The 18,481-nt window shown below is 44.3% G+C and overlaps 1 protein-coding gene across 1 annotated transcript in view; it reads left to right on the top strand.

Annotated features, from left to right (window-relative positions):
• CMTR1 (cap methyltransferase 1) overlaps nucleotides 1–18,481 on the top strand; it is a 51,992-nt gene that overhangs the window by 3,180 nt on the left and 30,331 nt on the right. The window contains 3 exon segments of the mRNA XM_006148624.3: nucleotides 10,166–10,317; nucleotides 13,719–13,877; nucleotides 16,923–17,015. Coding sequence (XP_006148686.2) covers nucleotides 10,166–10,317; nucleotides 13,719–13,877; nucleotides 16,923–17,015 — 404 coding nt within the window.

Below are 18,481 nucleotides of genomic sequence, written 5' to 3'. Positions count from 1 at the left end.
ACACGCTCCCACGTGCCCGGCGTGAGTTTAAGCCACTGGGTCTGAGACTCAAACCGCGGTCGACTACATGGCAGCCCAGCGACATAGCCATTACGCTAACTGCTGGTCCCAAGAATTATTTTATTTAATTTTATGTATCATTATTTTATTTATTTATTTTTTTTTGGAGAGGTTTTTGCTATAGGGTGTGTGCGCTCGCCAGACAGACAGAGACAGAGGAGACAGAAAGCGAGAAATCACCCCCCGGGGGGGATGGCCACGTTACAGTCCCTTCTCCTCCATTCTCCTCTTGGGATCTTGGGCACGCACGCACACATGCCCAGCGTGAGTCTAAGCCACTAGGTCCGGGACTCGAACCACTGTCGACTACATGGAAGTCCAGCAACATAGCCATTACGCTAACTGCTGGTCCCATCATTATTTTTGAACTTGACCAGAGAGTGAGAGGGAAAGCAGGAAAGCAAGCCACTGGGTCTAGGACTCGAACCACATTCGGCCATATGGGAGTCTAGCACTTCTAACCACCATGCCACCTGCCAGCCCCACTCTTTCAAGTATTTTAAGAAGAGTTTGAAGGCATTTTAATGTATAAATAACCTTTTGAAGTAAGAAGAGGCAGATGAAGCCATTTTCTTCTTTCTGATTCTCACAGGGAAACTGTGGTCTAGACCCCAGGAAAATTTCCTTTTATTTTAATTGGCAGAGAGGGGGTGTGTGTGTGTGGGTAGGGGGGAGCTCCCCCTAATGGGATGCGTTCACACTGTGATCCTTTTCCTCCATTTCTCCTTCCTTTCAGAAGTTGGGACAGACATGCACACCTGCCCAGTGTGTTTTTCTGGGATTAGAACTTTGATTGGTCATGTGGGATCTGCGCCTTATGCACACACACCTAACCTGTGATTTGGTGCTGGCCCTCCTTTTCTTCTTAGCTGTGTATCTAGTGCCAGCTCCTGGCCCTCCTGCAGCGAGTTGCTTTGAAAGTTCCCAGGCTCCTTCGCCAGCAGCACGTTGAAAGCACCTTCCCCTCCTCCACCAGGTTTAATTCTTTTCTAAATAGGCTGTTTGCCCTGAAACACCATCGCTTTCCTGTCAGCCTAGATTCATGACCTTAATCAAAAACTTCCTTTATCGCTATCTGTTTAAATTGCTCTAACGAGTTATCATTTGTCTGGCATGAAGGAGAAATTGAGTCTTTAAACAGGAGTGAGTGTGTTCCACAGCAGTTCTTAGGTGGAATGGGATGTTTATTAAAATTCATAATTTATTCTTCTGTATTGATGTATTGTGCACCTTGGCCATTTGTGTTGGGTGTTGTCTCTCTTTGTGTATTGTTTCTGTCATTTTTAATCTTGGCATATTTACTCAACTGCTTTATTATCAGGTAAAAAAGTTGGCCAATAGCTGGGAAACCTCTGGTTCCTCTGTAGAGTGAACCTTTCTTCTTTAAAAAGACTTGGTGATTTCTGTCAGGTAGACAAGACACTCTAAATGAAAACCCTGAATAGTGTTTTTGTTCTCAGGTAGGTTTTAGAAGGGGAGCTCCCAGGGAGGTAAATGGGAATGCCATCTAGCTTTGGCAAGTTCTTAATGAAACTAATGATTTTTAATAGACTAACCTTATTACTCTGGTTAATTTATATCCTCATTAAGAAATTGTCTGCTCAATGTTCACTAAATTCTCACCCGTCTTGCATGTTAGACCTCCTTTAGTTCCTGCCACAGCCATGACAGTTGTCGCTTTTCATCTGAAAGGAGTGGCCCCAAAGGCCCGGGGTAAGAGTAAGTAGTGTCTGTGATGGTCTGTAGACATCAACACTGATCTAGGCGAACTTTGTCTTAAATCACGTCAAGCTCAGAATGGGCTTCAAATACTGCGTGAACAGAATAAGGAAACAAACGCTACTTGTTTAACTAGCACAGTTCTGGATCTTACAAGGAATTGCAGGGTCATAGTCGAGCCCATTGACCTTACTCTCAAAATCTGGAAAGGACAGTGTGTAGTAGGTAACTCTTCAGAAGGAGGAATGCAGCTTGGACCTAGGATTTTACACCAGACTCACCACTGATTTGCCCAGTGAGCCTTCTATCCAAGTTTCCTTCTCCCTGTCGTTTTCTCTCAAAGATGTTATAAGGACAAAAGGAAACAAAAGCTCTGAGATGTAAGAGATTCCTGCGTGCCCAGGAATGGCATTCATACCATTCCAGTGCTTTCACGAATTGGGGTATAGGCACACTCTCCTTTGAGGAGGATAATTGTTTTTTTTTTTGTTTGTTTGTTTGTTTGTTTGTTTTTTTGCCTTGAATGTCCAAATAACTAGTTTAAGGAATAACAACTGATTCAACATTGTAGCTTCTGATTAGTCAGGACCCTGGATCCCTGGGATGCCTGCCCAGAAGGAACTTTAGGACTGTGCTCAGAGAGCTTCCCACCCCCAGTCCTGGTCCTACCTCTTTCTATACTGAGCAGTGCAGGGTGAAGGTGTAGAAGCACCTGAGTGAAGAGACTGCACCTTTGGAGACGCAATTCTTTAGCAGGTGGGCACTCCGTCTCTGTATGCCTCTGCATGGGAGGTAATAGATGAGAGAGCTAGGACTTGTCTTGAGCTACTCGAGGCTTTCCCCTCGATTTACTGCTCTCTGAAGACTTCTCTGGGGAAGAACCACCCTCTTCCCAAGGGTTAGGATGGTCCTCCCCTTCCTCCCTTTTTTCTTTCCTCCTCCATTCCTTCAAGTTTATTACTTACTTCTTCCATGAGAGGGAGAAAGAGGTAGGCATCCCATGTAGGGTTCTCATGCTGCAGTCCGCCCCCAGCCAGCCCAGACCACAGGCAGGTGCATGCACACCCAGTGCGTACAGGGATTACACAGCTTGGGATGTGACCCTGGGGCCTTCCCAGGCAGGTCCAGCATTTATGCCACTGGCTGGTCCCTGCTAATTTACTTTTTATAGCTTCATTTTTTATCCTAATTTTCAAACTAATATATTCTTCTTACAAATGCAGAAAAAGTGCAAAACAGAAAATAAATATTACTTTACCTCTCAGTTGCCATGGTTACTCATTGTTAATGTTCTGGGTCTTTTCTTCTGAGGGGCACTGTAGCACTCTGAAGTGTGCTGCATTGGTCATGTAGGCAAGTCAGCATCTTAATTAAGAGACTCGGACAGCCACCTAAGGAAAAGGGGCAGATTGCTTGCCTCATGCAGGGACTCTCTTAACCAGACTTGCTTCTTGCTAACTAGTTAGCAGCCAGAATTTTATTTTAAATTTATTGTGAAATTTTCACATATGTTCACTTGTCTTTTCTTTCTTTCTTTTCTTTTTTTCTTTTTATTTTATTTTATTATTTTTTTTGAGAGAGATTTTTCATTGTTGCTATAGGGCATGTGCACTCACTGGAGAGACAGAAAGTGAAAAATCACCCCCTAGTGGGAATGGCCACACTGCAATCCCTTCTCTTGGGATCTTGGGCATGCATGCATACTCGCCCGGCATGAGTTTTTGGCTGCTGGGTCTGGGACTTGAACTGCGGTCGACCATGGTCAACTACATGGAAGTTCAGCAGCATAACCACTACACCATCTGCTGGTCTTATGTTTTTGACAGTTTTGCCATTGTGATCCTCTGCTCTAGCCTCCTGGTTGGCTAGGATTATGGGCACACGCTGCCATGTCTCATGTGTGAGAATGATCTGGGATAGGGATCCAGGCCTTTCAGGTGCCCCCAATCTCAGACTTTGGTGCCCTCTGGCTTGCACCACTGAGACCCTAGAACTTTGGCTTTTATTTCTTTTGCAAACTGTTACATCCTTTAAAAATGCAGGTTTATTTTATCTATTAAAATTTTAAAAATAATTATTTAACTTTATTTATTTATTTATTTATTTGTTTTTTTTTTTTTTTTTTTGAGAGGTTTTCGCTATAGGGCGCGTGCGCTTGCCAGACAGACAGAGAGAGACATAGAGACAGAAAGCGAGAAATGGCCATGCCGCAATCCCTTCTCCTCTAGTCTCCTCTCGGGATCTTGGGCACGGACGCACACGCGCCCAGCGTGAGTTTTAAACCACCGGGTCCGGTACGTGAACCACAGTTGACTACGTGGGAGTCCAGTGACACAGCCATCATGCTAACTGCTGGTCCCAATTTTATTTATCATTATTTTAAAATTTGCTATAGGACATGTGTGCTCAGCAGAGACAGAGCAAGAGAGGGAAAGTGAGAAAGCAGGCCATCAGTTTTGGGACTTGAATCATGGTCAGCCATGTAGGAGTCCAGCACCTTAACCACCATACCACCTGCTGGTCCTCATCTACTAGATTTTTAAACTCTTGAGGGTTTTTGCTTTTGCATAGCATAGTATGAACCTTTTGTGGCACAGGTTCTGAACTCTTTCAACCTAGAGTTGGGCAGAAAGTAAGTCATATCCTAAAGAGGGCTCAGTTCTCTTTAGAATACCCTCATCCTTAACTTTGAGGCCTAAGTACCTTTTTTTTTTGAGAGGTTTTTGCTATAGGGTATGTGTGCTCGCCAGAAAGACAGACAGAAAGCAAGAAATCACCCCTTGGGGGGTATGGCCATGCTGCAGTTTCTTCTCTTCTATTCTCCTCTTGGGATCTTGGGCACACACGCTTGGTGTGAGTTTAAGCCACCGGGTCTGGGACTCGAACCCTGGTCGACTACATGGGAGTCCAGCGACATAACCTTTATGCCAACTGCTGGTCCCGAGGCCTAAGCATCTTGCACTACTGTACAAGGTGTTAAAAGAAATTGTCTTAAGGAGCCATACAATCAGTAGGGCCTCGGGAAGGGTGATACCTGGCCGACAGTTCTTTAAATTCACCATAGTAAGCACTTAATTTCAGTTAAACAGGAAGCCTCCGTCCAACTGTTAGGGATTCAGAGTCGACTGACTGAGCTCCTGCTCTCCGGGAGTGACCCTGTCTAATGGGGCAGAGTGTGGCAAATGATAACTGTCTCTGAGGTAGAGTGATTAATGCTATGCTGAAAGTGAGTACTGGTGCTACTGGAACACAGTGGAAAGGAGAACTGATTGGGCCTGGGGTGCTAGGGAAGGTGTTGTGCAATGTGAGCCTCAGCAAATTTGTGTTCTTATAGGGAAATGGGTAGGGTTATAAATAGTGAATATCACCTTGGATCTCAAGAATTGTTTTACTTGTTACCCTCTTCACTTTTCTCAACTTCTCTCCCACAAGCTGCCAAACTTTTGAATCAACAACTTTTCTTAGCAACTCCCCTTCCTTAAGGGAATTGTGCCACATTGCTAAGTCAATTTTTGTTTTGTGTATCTTTTTTTTAGGGTTTTGCTGTAGGGTGCATCCATTCGCTGGAAAGAGACAGAGACAAGGAAAGTGAGAAATCACCCTCCCAAGAGGGGATGGCCACTCTGCAGTCCCTTCTACTCCATTCTTCTCGCGGGATTTTGGGCATGCATGCCTGGCATGATTTTCAAACCACTGGGTCTTGCACTTGAACTAAGGTCGGCTCCATGGAAACTCAGTGCCTTAACCACCACACCACTGTCATTTTTAAAAAAATATTACTTATTTAGGGGCCAGCAGGTGGCATGACGGTTAAGGTGCTGGACACTCTCACATGGCCAACCACAGTTCAAGTCCCTGACCTGGTGGCTTGCTTTCTCACTTTCTCTCTCTCTGGTGAAATTAAAATAAATGAATGAATACATAAAATTAAATAATTCTTAAAAATAAAACTTATTTAAAATTGAATAGATAATATATTCACATGGCTCATAAGTAAAAATTAAAAAAGATAGTCAGTGTAAATTCTTGCGATATAAAAATGTAAGTCAGGTTTTCTTCTACATTCTCTTGTCCCTAGTAATCATTTTGGTATTGTCTCCATGCCCCAGCCCCTGCATGTGTGGATTTCATGTTGTATCTCTGGCCTTCGAAAAGCTTGTTAGGCAATTACAAGAATTAGAAACATGTAATTATATATTTTTCTTTAGTACTCATGGTCTTGCTTTTTTGTTATTCTTTTGGCTGTGTGTCTTACTTATCTGTTTCAATACATAGATCAGATGTTCTCAGGCTTTCTTGTTTTTTCATCCTTAGTGTTGCCTTAACATTTTTGCTGTATCCCTAGGCCAAAAGAAATACCTAACAGTTCAGTTTATTACAGCATTTATTTAGGTCTAAATAACAGGCATGTAGCTGATTAATAAAAATCAGTCAGAGAGAAAAATAAATATAAGTTGAAAAAATTTTCATTTAATTCTTAAAAAGCTGCCAATACTTATTAATTAATGGGATTATTGTATAACTTTCCAAGCCTTAGAATCAAATTGAGCATCATTATCCTCATTTTCTATTCTACATGTTTCTAGTTTGTGATTTATACTATTTTCCATGGAAGTACGCAGAAACTATTAACCAAATTTAATTTGCATAAGTTTGTGTAAGAAACTCCCTGAATAAAATGACATTAGTTGGACTAGCTCTGGCACAGCGATAATGTTCCAATCAAGAAAAACCTGATCTGGGACCAGCAGTTAGCATAAAGACTATGTTGCTGGACTCCCATGTAGTCGACGCAGTTCGTGTCCTGAACCCGGTGGCTTAAAACTCACGCTGGGCGCATGTGCATGTGTGCCCAGGATCCATGGAGGAGAAGGGATTGCGGCATGGCCATCCCCTCTGGGCGGTTGATTTTTCGCTTTCTATCTCTCTGTCTCTGTCTGTCGGTCTGGCTGAAGAACGTACGCGCCCTATAGAAAAAAAAAAAAAAGCCTGATCTTACATGGTTACTGCAGTTCAAATCCCTGGTGAGGAGTTAAACTATAGTCTTTAAACCACAGTCACTGGAGAATTGCAGGTGACCAGACCTTGTGGGAAGTACTCATGTCTCTCTTTTTCTCTTGCATCCATATTATGTATTTTAAAATTACATTGGGTTGAAGTAGCTTTCAAGTTAATAGGTTCACATTTCTGCCTGAGAGGGAACGAGCCAGTCAGCGGTGCGTATCTAGACTGAAGGTTATCTATAATAACTTCTACCAGGGGGCAGGTAGCCCACCGTTTCTGGCAGCTGCTAGGCGCATCCTCTTTGGAGTCCTTCGACAAGGACGATTGTTGATAGTGGCGATGTCTTAGCTTGCCCACACTGCCTACTCTCTCCTGGAGTGTCTCACAGAATCTCTTCTGCTCTCTACCTCATTTGGTGCTGCCTGAACTTCTCGCCACCTCCTGTCCTTCCTTCCTTTGCTTCCTTTTCCTTCTCCTCTCCGGTCCTGCCCCACTTGGCTTTCACCCTATGAGCTGGCTCTTCTCTGGGGCTGTGCTGTTGAACCACCCTCTTCCTTGTCAATTTGAAGGACTGTGAAAGTATGGAGAACTGGGAGATTAAACAATCAGAAACTGTTAGTCTGACGATGAGATTGTTGAGCATGGAACCAGGCATCAGTGTTTGCAAATTGATGTTTAAACAGTATAACAATGACAGCAGACGTAACTATCCTATTTTAAGTAAACTTTATATTTCACAGTGCATTACTTCAGTTACTGGATCACCCTCTGGTATCCTTAGAAATTAATTCTTAAAATTGTTGGGAACCAGCAGTTAGCATAATGGCTATGTCGCTGGATTCCCACGTAGTCGACCGCAGTTCGCGTCCCGGACCCGGTGGCTTAGAACTCACGCTGGGCCCGTGTGCGTGCGTGCCCAAGATCCCGAGAGGAGAATGGAGAAGGGATTACGGCATGACCATCCCCCCTGGGGGGTGATTTCTCACTTTCTGTCTCTATGTCTCTCTCTGTCTGGCTGGCGAGTGCACGCGCCCTATAGCGAAAACCTCTCAAAAAAAAAATTGTTAAACAATCCTCTGAGGTAGATATTAACAAATATGGACAAAATAGAAAGGTTGGCGAAGGAAAACTATTACATGTTGAACATCCCTAATCTGAAAATTTGAAATGTGAAATGCTCCAAGATCTGAAACTTTTCAGGTGCTAGTATGATACCACAAAAGGAAAATTCCATACCCGATGTCGTGTGATGGGTTGCAGACAGAACTCTGCAATGGAAAATTACCTTCAGGTGGCCAGCTCCATGAGCTCATGGGTAAAGCAGCCAGATCCCACATAACCCGCTGTGTTGTTTGAGTCCTGGACCTGGTGGCTTGAGAAACACAGCAGTTGCATGTGTGTGCCAGGTGCATGTGCATGTGTGCTCAAAATCTTGAGCAAGAGTCCGAAGAGAAGGGATTGCAGGTGACTATCCCCATAGGGGGTGCTTTCTCCTCTCCTTTTCTCTCTGCCTCTCTCTGGCAAGCACATGTGCCCTCAAGCTAAAAATAAAAAATTACCTCCAGGCTGTGTGTATAAGGCATGTACAAAACATAAGTTAATTTAAAAGTTTTGTTTATTGGGGCTGGCAGGTGGCGTGGTGGTTAAGGGTGCTGAACTCCCACATGGCTGACCACGGTTCGAGTACTGGGCCTGGTGGCTTGCTTTCTCACTTTCTTTTTCTCTCTCTCACTCTATCCCTCTCTGGTCAAATTAAAATAACTAAATAAATAAAGTAATTCTCTAAAGTTTAAAATAACTAATTAATTAATTTTCTGTAGAAGTTTTTGCCCTAGGCTGTGTACTTTTGCCAGAGAGAGAGAGGAAACTGAGTAATCACTCCCCAGAGGATTGGTCATGCCGCAATCCTTCCTCCTCCATTTTCCTCCTGGGATCTTAGGCACACACACATGCACACACCCAGAGTGAGTTTTAAGCCACTAGGTCCGGGCCTCGAACAACAGGAAGGTCATATGGGAGTGCAGTGATATAATCGCTATACCTTCTGTGGCCCCTAAAATTGTTTTTTTAATTACCAGAGAGCTTTATATTTGCTAGAGAGAGCAAGATGAGAGAGAGAGAAGGCAAAAACTCTCTCAATGGTATATAATCATACCACAGTTTCTTCTTTATTTCTCCATCCTGTAGAGATTTTGGGCATGTTTGCACATGTGTGTGGTGTGATTTTCAGGCTGCTCAGGGCCAATATTTGAACTGTGGTGGGCCTTATGGTATCTAGTCCCTATGCATAGTGCTTAACTGCTACACTACTGGTTGAATTATAAAGAAATGTTTTGGGGACCAGCATTTGGCATAATGGCTATGTCGCGGGACTCTCATGTAGCTCACAGGTTCAAGTCCCGGATCCGGTGGCTTAAAATTCACGCCGGGTGCTTGTGCGTGCATACCCAAAATCCCGAGAAGAGAATCGAGGAGAAGGTATTGTGGCGTGGCCATCCCCCTGGGGGGTGATTTCTCGCTTTCTGTCTCTCTGTCTCTGTCTTTCTGGCGAGCATATGCACTCTATAGCAGAAATCTCTCCAAAAAAAAAATAATAAAGCAGAAACCTCTCCCAAGGAAAAAAAAAAAAAAGAAATGTTTTGCTTTTACATGATATTCCCAAGATATTTCATTATGTATATGCAAATATTCCAAAATCCAAAATATCCTGACAGACTGTGTGCTCTGAGAGACCAAAGAAAAAACCAGACACTTGCATAAAGGATTTGTTAGAGTTTACCATCAGAGGGTAACTTACTAAATGGCAGATGTATTCTCGCTAGGAAGGTGACTCCTAGTGCTCTGGCGTTGTGCTCCGGCGTTGTACTCCGGCGTTGTACTCCCCCTGCAACCTTTAAGGGACTCACTGAATAAAAGGGCAAAAACCTGGAGAAAGGTATATTCAGACTAGATCAAAAGCCACTAGCATTTCTATTGTTAGGGCAGTGGCTGGAGCAGGGACCTCAGTGAGAGGGTCTGAATGACTGCCTCAAGTTCTAACTTTGAAATGCTGCAGAGGAAGGAATAGAGGGGCGGCACTATGTGATATCAGGTCGTTTCACTTCTGTTTGAAATTACACATACCCAAAGTCCAAAACAGTCTGTTCTCAAGCATTTCAGATAATACTCAACTTGTATTTTTGACCTCTCATTGTTTCAAGTAATATTCAAGACACTTGCAGTGACTTGCCCAAGGTTACATAGCTGAGAGAACAAATATGACCCTAGGTCACTTAATGAACTTGGTAGTATACGGAACACTGGTTGAATACATAAATAGTGAACTTGTAGAGGTTGTTTTGTACCACAAACTCACCTAAATATTTTCCTTTTTCCTTTCCAGCATCTGCCACAAGCCTAAGTGGATCTGACAGTGAGACTGAGGGGAAGCAACGCAGCTCTGACTCTTTCGAAGATGCATTCAAAGCAGACTCCCTGGTGGAGGGAACTTCCTCCCGCTATTCCATGTATAATAGCGTCTCTCAGAAGCTTATGGTATGGCAGCGTTTATGGGGTGGGGGGCAGTTCTATAACTGTCAGCAGAGAGAAGAGCAGTTTGTATTGGTATGAAAAGAAGAAAAGTGAGGGCAAGAGTTTTTCCCTGCTTTTCACCTACTGACATTAGCAGAGAGTACGGCCCTCTTCTCAGTGGAACCATCTGTCACATTCCAATTACCTATGGGAAGTGACTGCTTAAGCCTGTTTGTCTTGTTCTGTCCAGAATTGGGTCACCTTTGGTATCCTTAGTAAAAAGAAAAAAAAAGAAAGAAAAGAAAAAAAAGCCAGTTAGAAGCACGTATGAATATACTTCCCTAAACATGGATGTGTATCAGAACCTAAAGAGGCTTCACGTATTTTTGTTTTAGTGAGTGATCACAAGAAATGACTAAAATCCCATTCGGTCCCAGGTGTGAAGGAAATGGGAGTAGCCCTGTTTTCTTTTTCCAGATGACAGTCCAGTTCTCTTTCCCAACTTTCATAACCCACTGCTTTATCACATGAAAGAAGGTGAATAGGAATTTACTTACTTTCCTCATCGAAGTTTTTTTTTTTTTTTGAGAGATTTTTTGTTATAGGACTCATGCACTTGCAAAAGACAGAGAGAAAGAAAGAGAGAAATCATCCCCCCAAGGAGGATGGCCACACAGCAATCCTTCCTCCATTTTCCTCTCAGTCTTTTGAGCACAAATGCACATGTGCCTAGCGTGAGTTTCAAGCCACTGGGTCTGGGACTCAAACTGCCGTGGGCCATGTGGGAGTCCAGCTGCCTTAACCTTGCTTTTCATCTATTGATAATTGTAGGAATATCATAGTTGATGCTACAACTTCCTGTTGGATTTGTTTAAGAATGAGAATACCACTGCTGAAGTCATAGGTTGGGATTCTAGTTTGGGAGCCACAAGCTTTAGGGGAGTGAAAGGTGAAGAGGCTTATTACTCACATCAGCTCTTTTGACCTGGGGAAGGATTTGTGGTGACTGTAGGAATCCCATTCAGTTCTTGAGCTGATAGTGCCCTTTTCAAAGGAAACATAGGCTGGAGCAGCAGGTAGTGTGGCAGTTGAGGGCACTGGATTCCCACATGGCTGACCATGGTTCAAGTCCCAGACCTGGTGGCTTGCTTTCTCACTTTCCCTTTCTCTCTCTCTCTGGTCAAATTAAAATACTACTACTAATTATAATAACAAATGGAATTAAATAAATACCTTTTTATGGAAAAAAAAGAAAACATGAGCCCTCTGGGGAAAATTAGGTCTTCTTAGGATTGGAGTTATTTTATTAGGCAAGAGTCTGTGGGATTTGGGTCTGTGATCTTTGGGTTATGCACCTGGGCCCAGAAACTGTAGAATTTAGAGTGATAGGTAATTGTGACATTTTTATAAGTTTTTTAGAGAGGTTTTTGTGTGCTCGCTGGAGAGACAGAGACAGAGAGAAAGAGGGAGAGAAATCACCCCCCCAGGGGGATGGCCACATCACAGTCCCTTCTTCTCCAGTCTCCTCTCGCGATTTTGGGCACGCAGGCACATACTCCCGACATGAGTTTTTTTTTTTTTTTTTTTTTTTCTTCTTCTGTTTTTGGAGAGGTTTTTGCTATAGGGTGCATGTGCTCACCAGACAGAGAGAGACAGAAAGCGAGAAATCACCCCCCAGGGGGGATGGCCACGCTGCAATCCCTTCTCCTCCATTCTCCTCTCAGGATCTTGGGCACGCACGCACAAGCGCCTGGTGTGAGTTTTAAGCCACCGGGTCCGGGACATGAACCACGGTCGACTACGTGGGAGTCCAGCGACATAGCCATTACGCTAACTGCTGGTCCCCCGACATGAGTTTTTAAGCTGCCAGGTCCAGGACTAGAACCATGGTTGACCACACAGGAGTCCAGCGACGTAACCATTACATCTGCTGGTCCTGGCAATTGTGACATTTAAAGAAGAGGCGAGGTGGGAACCAGCAGTTAGCGTAATGGCTATGTCGCTGGACTCCCACGTAGTCGACCGTGGTTCATGTCCCGGACCCGGTGGCTTAAAACTCACGCCGGGCGCGTGTGCGTGCGTGCCCAAGATCCCGAGAGGAGAATGGAGGAGAAGGGATTGCGGCATGACCATCCCCCCTGGGGGGTGATTTCTCGCTTTCTGTCTCTATGTCTCTCTCTGTCTGTCTGGCGAGCGCACGCGCCCTACAGTGAAAAATCTCTCCAAAAAAGAAAAAAAAAAGAAGAGGCGAGGTAATTAAGGTGCAGTACTCCCATGTGGCCAACTGTGGTTTGAGTCCCAAATTGGCAGCTTGTCTTTCTCTAGCAAGCGCACGTGCCCTATAGCAAAAAATCCCCAAACCTGTTTCTGGCCCAGGGTTCTTTTTTTTTTTAGCTTTCATTTATTTATTTTCAGGTTTTTGCCATAGGTCCTGTGTGCTTACTAGAGAGAAGAGAGAGAGAGAGGGGAAAAGTGAGAAATCACCCTCACACACACTGGAGGGAATGGCCATGCTGCAGTTCCTTTCCTCCATTCTCTTCTTGGGATTTGGGCACACACATACACGCACACACACACACACACACACACAGTGCGTAGTGGGATTTTCAAGCTCTCGGGTCTGGGACTTGAGCCACAGTTGGCCATGTGGAAGTTCAGCATCTTCACTATGCTACCTGCTCATCCCCATGGCCCAGGATCTTATAGTACCATGAGTGTACAGTTAATCTCTTGATTAATCTCATTGTTCTCGCCTTGTAAGGCTATTAAACTATCTAAGGGTAAAGAAGAAATTACTTGAGGCAGTTTCATTTTAAATAATGTTGTCTTTATCAACTCTATTCTAGATCTACCTTTCATTTAATCAAATTAGCTGGAAGCGTAAGTTGTGCAAGTGTCCAGTGAGATTCATTAAGTACTCTTGGTGCTTTAAATCACAGCTGTGAAGTCCCTTCTCATTTATCCAGCTTCTGTTTGCCATAGACTTTCACCTTCAGAATAGACAGCCACTGACCCCACAGTAATATTAGTTTTTTTATTTGCATTTCTTTTTTGCTATGGTCTAGAAGGTAAACTTGTGGCCAAACTTTAGAATTCATATGTCTAGCCTTCTACATGTGTGTTTCTTTTTTTTTTTTCATAAGAATTTTAAACATTTAACTTTATTTATTTATTTAAATTTGACCAGAGAGGGACAGAGTGAGAGAGTAAGAGAGCAAGAGAGTGAGTGAGAAAGCAAGTCGCCAGGTCTGGGCCTTGAACTACAGTTGGCCGTGTGGGAGTCTAGCACCCTTAACCACCATGCCTCCTGCTGGCTTCCTACATGTGTATTTCTTAGGACTTAGCACAGTATCTGGCACTTGATAGGAACTAAATAAATGCCTGCTGGACTTAATTAATTATGCCCTATTACTTCTCTTTTTCAGGCCAAGATGGGCTTCAGGGAAGGTGAAGGATTGGGGAAATACAGCCAGGGTCGGAAGGACATCGTGGAGGCATCTAATCAGAAAGGCCGAAGGGGCTTGGGCCTGACTCTGCGGGGCTTTGACCAGGAGCTCAACGTGGACTGGCGAGATGAACCCGAGGTAGGTGGTGTGGAGAGGAGGAAGCAGAATGCTGCTTGTGGTTTTGAATGCAAGGCTTTAAGAAGCCGTAGTAACAGACTGGGAACCCTCAGAGGCAGTGTGAGCAGGGCGCTCACTGAGGGCTATTCAGAATGGAATGTAGAGAGATTCAGAATGGAAATACAAGACTGGGGAGGTATGACAGGATGTGAGTCTGTCTCCTATTGCTTGATAGGACTGTCTAAGGCCAGAGGGTAAAAGATACTGGAGGGCATGGGACCAGCAGTTAGTGTAATGGCTATGTCGCTGGACTCCCATGTAGTCGACTGAGGTTCAAGTCCTGGACCTGGTGGCTTAAACTCATGCTGGGTGCATGTGCGTGCGTACCCAAGATCCCGAGAGGAGAATGGAGGAGAAAGGATTGCGGCCTGGCCATCCTCCCTGGGGGGTGATTTCTCGCTTTCTGTTTCTCTGTCTTTCTGGCGAGTGCATGCGCCCTATAGCAAAAACCTCTCAAAAAAAAAAACAAAAAACAAAAAACAAAAAACCTAGAGGGCAGAGTTTAGGTACAGAAGAACTTTAAAAAGTAGGAAAGTTCTCCAGCTGCGGATTAAGATACCTCACGAGACAGTGAGCTCCTCTGCTGAAGGGATTGAAGCGGGTCACAGGAGCACCCAGCCTTCCACCTGTAAGTGACTGGATTAGGTGCCCTGTCCGGTCCTTGCGTCTCCACAGGTTTTGCCATCCAGATTCCAAGTAGGGGCTTATTTAGGCCATATAGCTTTTTGACCATGGTTTAGTCTGTTTATTCACTTGGATGCCTGTTTGTTTCAGCCCTGAAGACCAAGAGACTCTTACTGTCTCTTTCCATGGCACAGATAATTTTATTGTTGTTCATTTACCTATGTCCTACCTTATTCCATGAAGGATTCGAAGTAGGTATACTAAAAGAATCTAAGAATAATGGTGAAATATTACTATTACTGAGCAAAAACTAGAGAAAATATAAGTCATATATGTCTAGCCTTCTGCATAGTTGCTGTAACTGAGTTTCAGATATGGCTCTGAACTCTTGAAAATAGAAATTTTGTTTGTCTCTCTAATGTTCCAGTTCAGGAAAGAATTCCTGTGCACCCACACCTGATGAAAGCCTAATGAGATTTTAGAGTAAGATTCTGACAAACCAGGAGCTAATGGGTTTTGGGTGGCCTTGCTGTGTTGCCTTGGAGTTGGGAGGAGATGAGGCCAGCAGCATAGTAGATGAGACAGTGCAGGATGGAATAAATACTTATAATTGGTTGTTAGATAAAAACTTTTGCCTCAGAAATACCTGGTTGCTTTTCATGTCTTCATTTGTGTGAAAACAAGAGTCCTAGTCCTTTAAGTGGGGCAGAATTTGAACTAACCTGGCTAAATGCGAAAGCTACAATTTGCCTGAAAAATCTCTTTTTTTTTTTTTTTTTTTGAGAGGTTTTTGCTATAGGACACGTGTGCTCGCCAGACAGACAGACAGAGATAGAGAGACAGAAAGTGAGAAATCACCCCCCAGGGGGGATGGTCACGCTGCAATCCCTTCTCCTCCATTCTCCTCTCGGGATCTTGGGCACGCACGCACATGCGCCCGGCGTGAGTTTTAAGCCACCGGGTCCGGGATGCGAACCGCGGTCGACTATGTGGGAGTCCAGCGACATAGCCATTACACTAACTGCTGGTTCCCAGTAAATAAGTGTTTTTAAGAGTTTGGCTCACATAATGGTTGATAGCCACTTCTTTAAGGAATTGAGTCTGTGGCCCAAGGTGACTCTCCAGTCCCGGGGTCACTGCAGAAGTGCCCAGAACCATTGTCACATGTAAGGTCTGACCCTTATCGCAAAGTCCACTGTGTAGGTGACCTTAATGTTCAGACTTCCATGGGGAGATTGAGTCTGCTTTTTCTCTTCAAAGGAGCATCCAGAGTGTATATGAGCTTCGTTAGTGCAGTTCATAATTTAGAGCCGTTTGTGCTCAAACGTGAAGGGTTTGAGCTGGAGGAGAAGCCCTGACTCATTGCTAGATTCATGGACAAAGGGCTTCAGTCATTTCTCTTTTTAATTTTTTCTCCGTTGATGGTGGTTGGCTTGCCCTCCAGACCTTGGGTTGTGATACTGTTTTATGCCTTTCAGAGCATGTAATATTACCTTTAATCACATTGCTTCAATTTGTAACGGTGAGTCTCTTCTCTGTACTTGCTTGGGAGGCAATATGTAAAGCTGCCATGCAGGCTAGCCTCCTGTTAAGTTTCATAATCCACGTTCCTCTGGCTCAGTGGTACTTAGCCCTGGCCGCACAGTAGAGTCATTTGGGGACTTGTACAAATGAACTTATGCACAGTGTGCACCGCAGACCAGCAGAACCATGTGCTCTGGAGGTAGAGCCCAGGTGTCAGGACCTTGTAAGCGCACCATAGGTGGTCCCATTGTATAGCCATGGTGAGAACAGCTGTTTTACCTGGAGGGAAAGCAAGTGAAAATTCAGAGGAGGTAGCCATTAGAAATGCCAGTTTCTCTTTTTTCTTGGAGTGAGTAGGCAAGGAATCCTATTTACCAGGGTCTGTGTTACTGTATAGTGAATGACACTTTGAAAGACATTGGTGAGACTCATTGCACAAAGTCTTCCTCATGCAGTTACCTTTTCATAGACTTACACTATATGTGGTAACTGCCTGTGTGCTTCTCTGTGTCCCCACTGCTTTGATGATCAACCCTTGGGTCAAGGATCATGTCTCACTTATTTCTGCATTCTGAGTGATTGGCACATAGTAGGTATTACTCAAATAAAACTGGAACAAATGAAAGAAACCCTGAATGCTTGGACTTTCTAAGGATTCAAACCAGAATTAGAACTGGCCTTCAGAAGTTGAACTTTTTTGGATCTCATTTCTCCATCTGATCACTTTTGGCCTCAGCAACCTGGATCCCTCTCAGACTCTGAGTCCCACTTGATTGTCTGGGAGAAGCCCTGGTGAGTTGCGGCATAGCTCTGAGGATCTGTGTTACCTGACTTGACTTGGCCTCTCTTTTCTTGTAGCCCAGTGCCTGTGAGCAGGTGTCGTGGTTCCCAGAATGCACCACTGAAATTCCTGATACTCAGGAGATGAGCGATTGGATGGTTGTGGGAAAGGTAGGATTTCAGGAAAATGTACCCCGACTTCTTGTCACTCCCCCGACTTACCTCCTCCTCGAGTCTCGTGTGTGGGTATACTTGAAGCTTAAGGGAAAAAAAATGTGATTCTCACCCTTCTGGCAGGAATAAAGCTGTGTCAAGTGAGTTTGTCAAGGGCTTTTTGAATGCCTCTGGGAATGTGACAGACTTTTCCCCCTCATTGTCATTTAATTTGCAAGGCAGATAAAATATATAGCCTCTCTCCGGGATGCCTTCTGGATTGGCTTATTATGTGTCTGGGTATATTCTGGTCACTGCTGCTGGGCACTGTTCCAGGTAGATGAAAAGACATTGTTCCTGTCCTCAGAAACTAATGAGGGCAATGTTACAGAGGGAGTTTGTTTAATCTGCTTCTAGAAAATTGTAAGAATAAAGTATGTAGCTACCGAACCACTATGGCCTAGAGAATAGTTTTCAAGGCATAGGGGCCTCTGGGGGTTTCCAGGACTCTTTCAGGTGGTCAACAAGGTCAGAGCTGTTCCCGCTCTATTTCTTTAATGTGTGTCTACTGGAGTTTTCCAGAGGCTGTGACGTGTATTATATCACAACTGACAAATGCAAAACAAAGAGAACCTAGCCTTCTTTTGTTAAGCCAGACGTTGAGGAGCTTTGTAAAAACCAGTATTTCTTGGGGCCAGCAGGTAGTATAGTGGTTAAGGTGCTAGACTGCCACATGGCCTACCAAGGTTTAAGTCCCACACTCGGTGCCTTGAAAATCATGCCAGACACATGTACGTGCATGCCCAAAAAACTCAAGAAAAGACTGGAGGAGAAGGAATTATGGTGTGGCCATCACCTCGGGGGACGGGGAGTGATTGCTCACTTTCTCTCTTTCTCTGTCTCTCTCTAGCAAGTGCATGCACCCTATGGCAAAAACCTTTTTTTTTTTTTTTGAGAGGTTTTTGCTATAGGGCGCTTGTGCTCACCAGACAGACAGAGAGAGACAGAAAGCGAGAAATCACCCCCCAGGGGGGATGGTCATGCCGCAATCCCTTCTCCTCCATTCTCCTCTCGGGATCTTGGGCACGCACGCACATGTGCCCGGCGTGAGTTCTAAGCCACCAGGTCCGGGACGCGAACTGCGGTCGACTACGTGGGAATCCAGCGACATAGCTATTACTACGTTAACTGCTGGTTCCCTGGCAAAAACCTTTTAAAAATTGAAGTGTCTTGGGAAAAACATCACTATCCTTACTAATTTTTTTGGTGGAAAATATGGTTATTTGTCATAATAACATAAAATATGTTAATTATGTTAACATTGTTCTTTTAAGCTGAATTAAGAAATATTTAAAAGTCTCGGGAACCAGCAGTTAGCGTAATGGCTATGTCGCTGGACTCCCACGTAGTCGACCGTGGTTCGCGTCCCGGACCTGGTGGCTTAAAACTCATGCCGGGCGTGTGTGCGTGCATGCCCAAGATCC

This window comes from Tupaia chinensis, unplaced genomic scaffold, assembly GCF_000334495.1.
Source record: "Tupaia chinensis unplaced genomic scaffold, TupChi_1.0 Scaffold000238_1, whole genome shotgun sequence".
Taxonomy (NCBI): Eukaryota; Metazoa; Chordata; class Mammalia; order Scandentia; family Tupaiidae; genus Tupaia; species Tupaia belangeri.
Note: the sequence above shows the minus strand (reverse complement) of the source record. Positions and strands in the feature narration are given on the sequence as shown.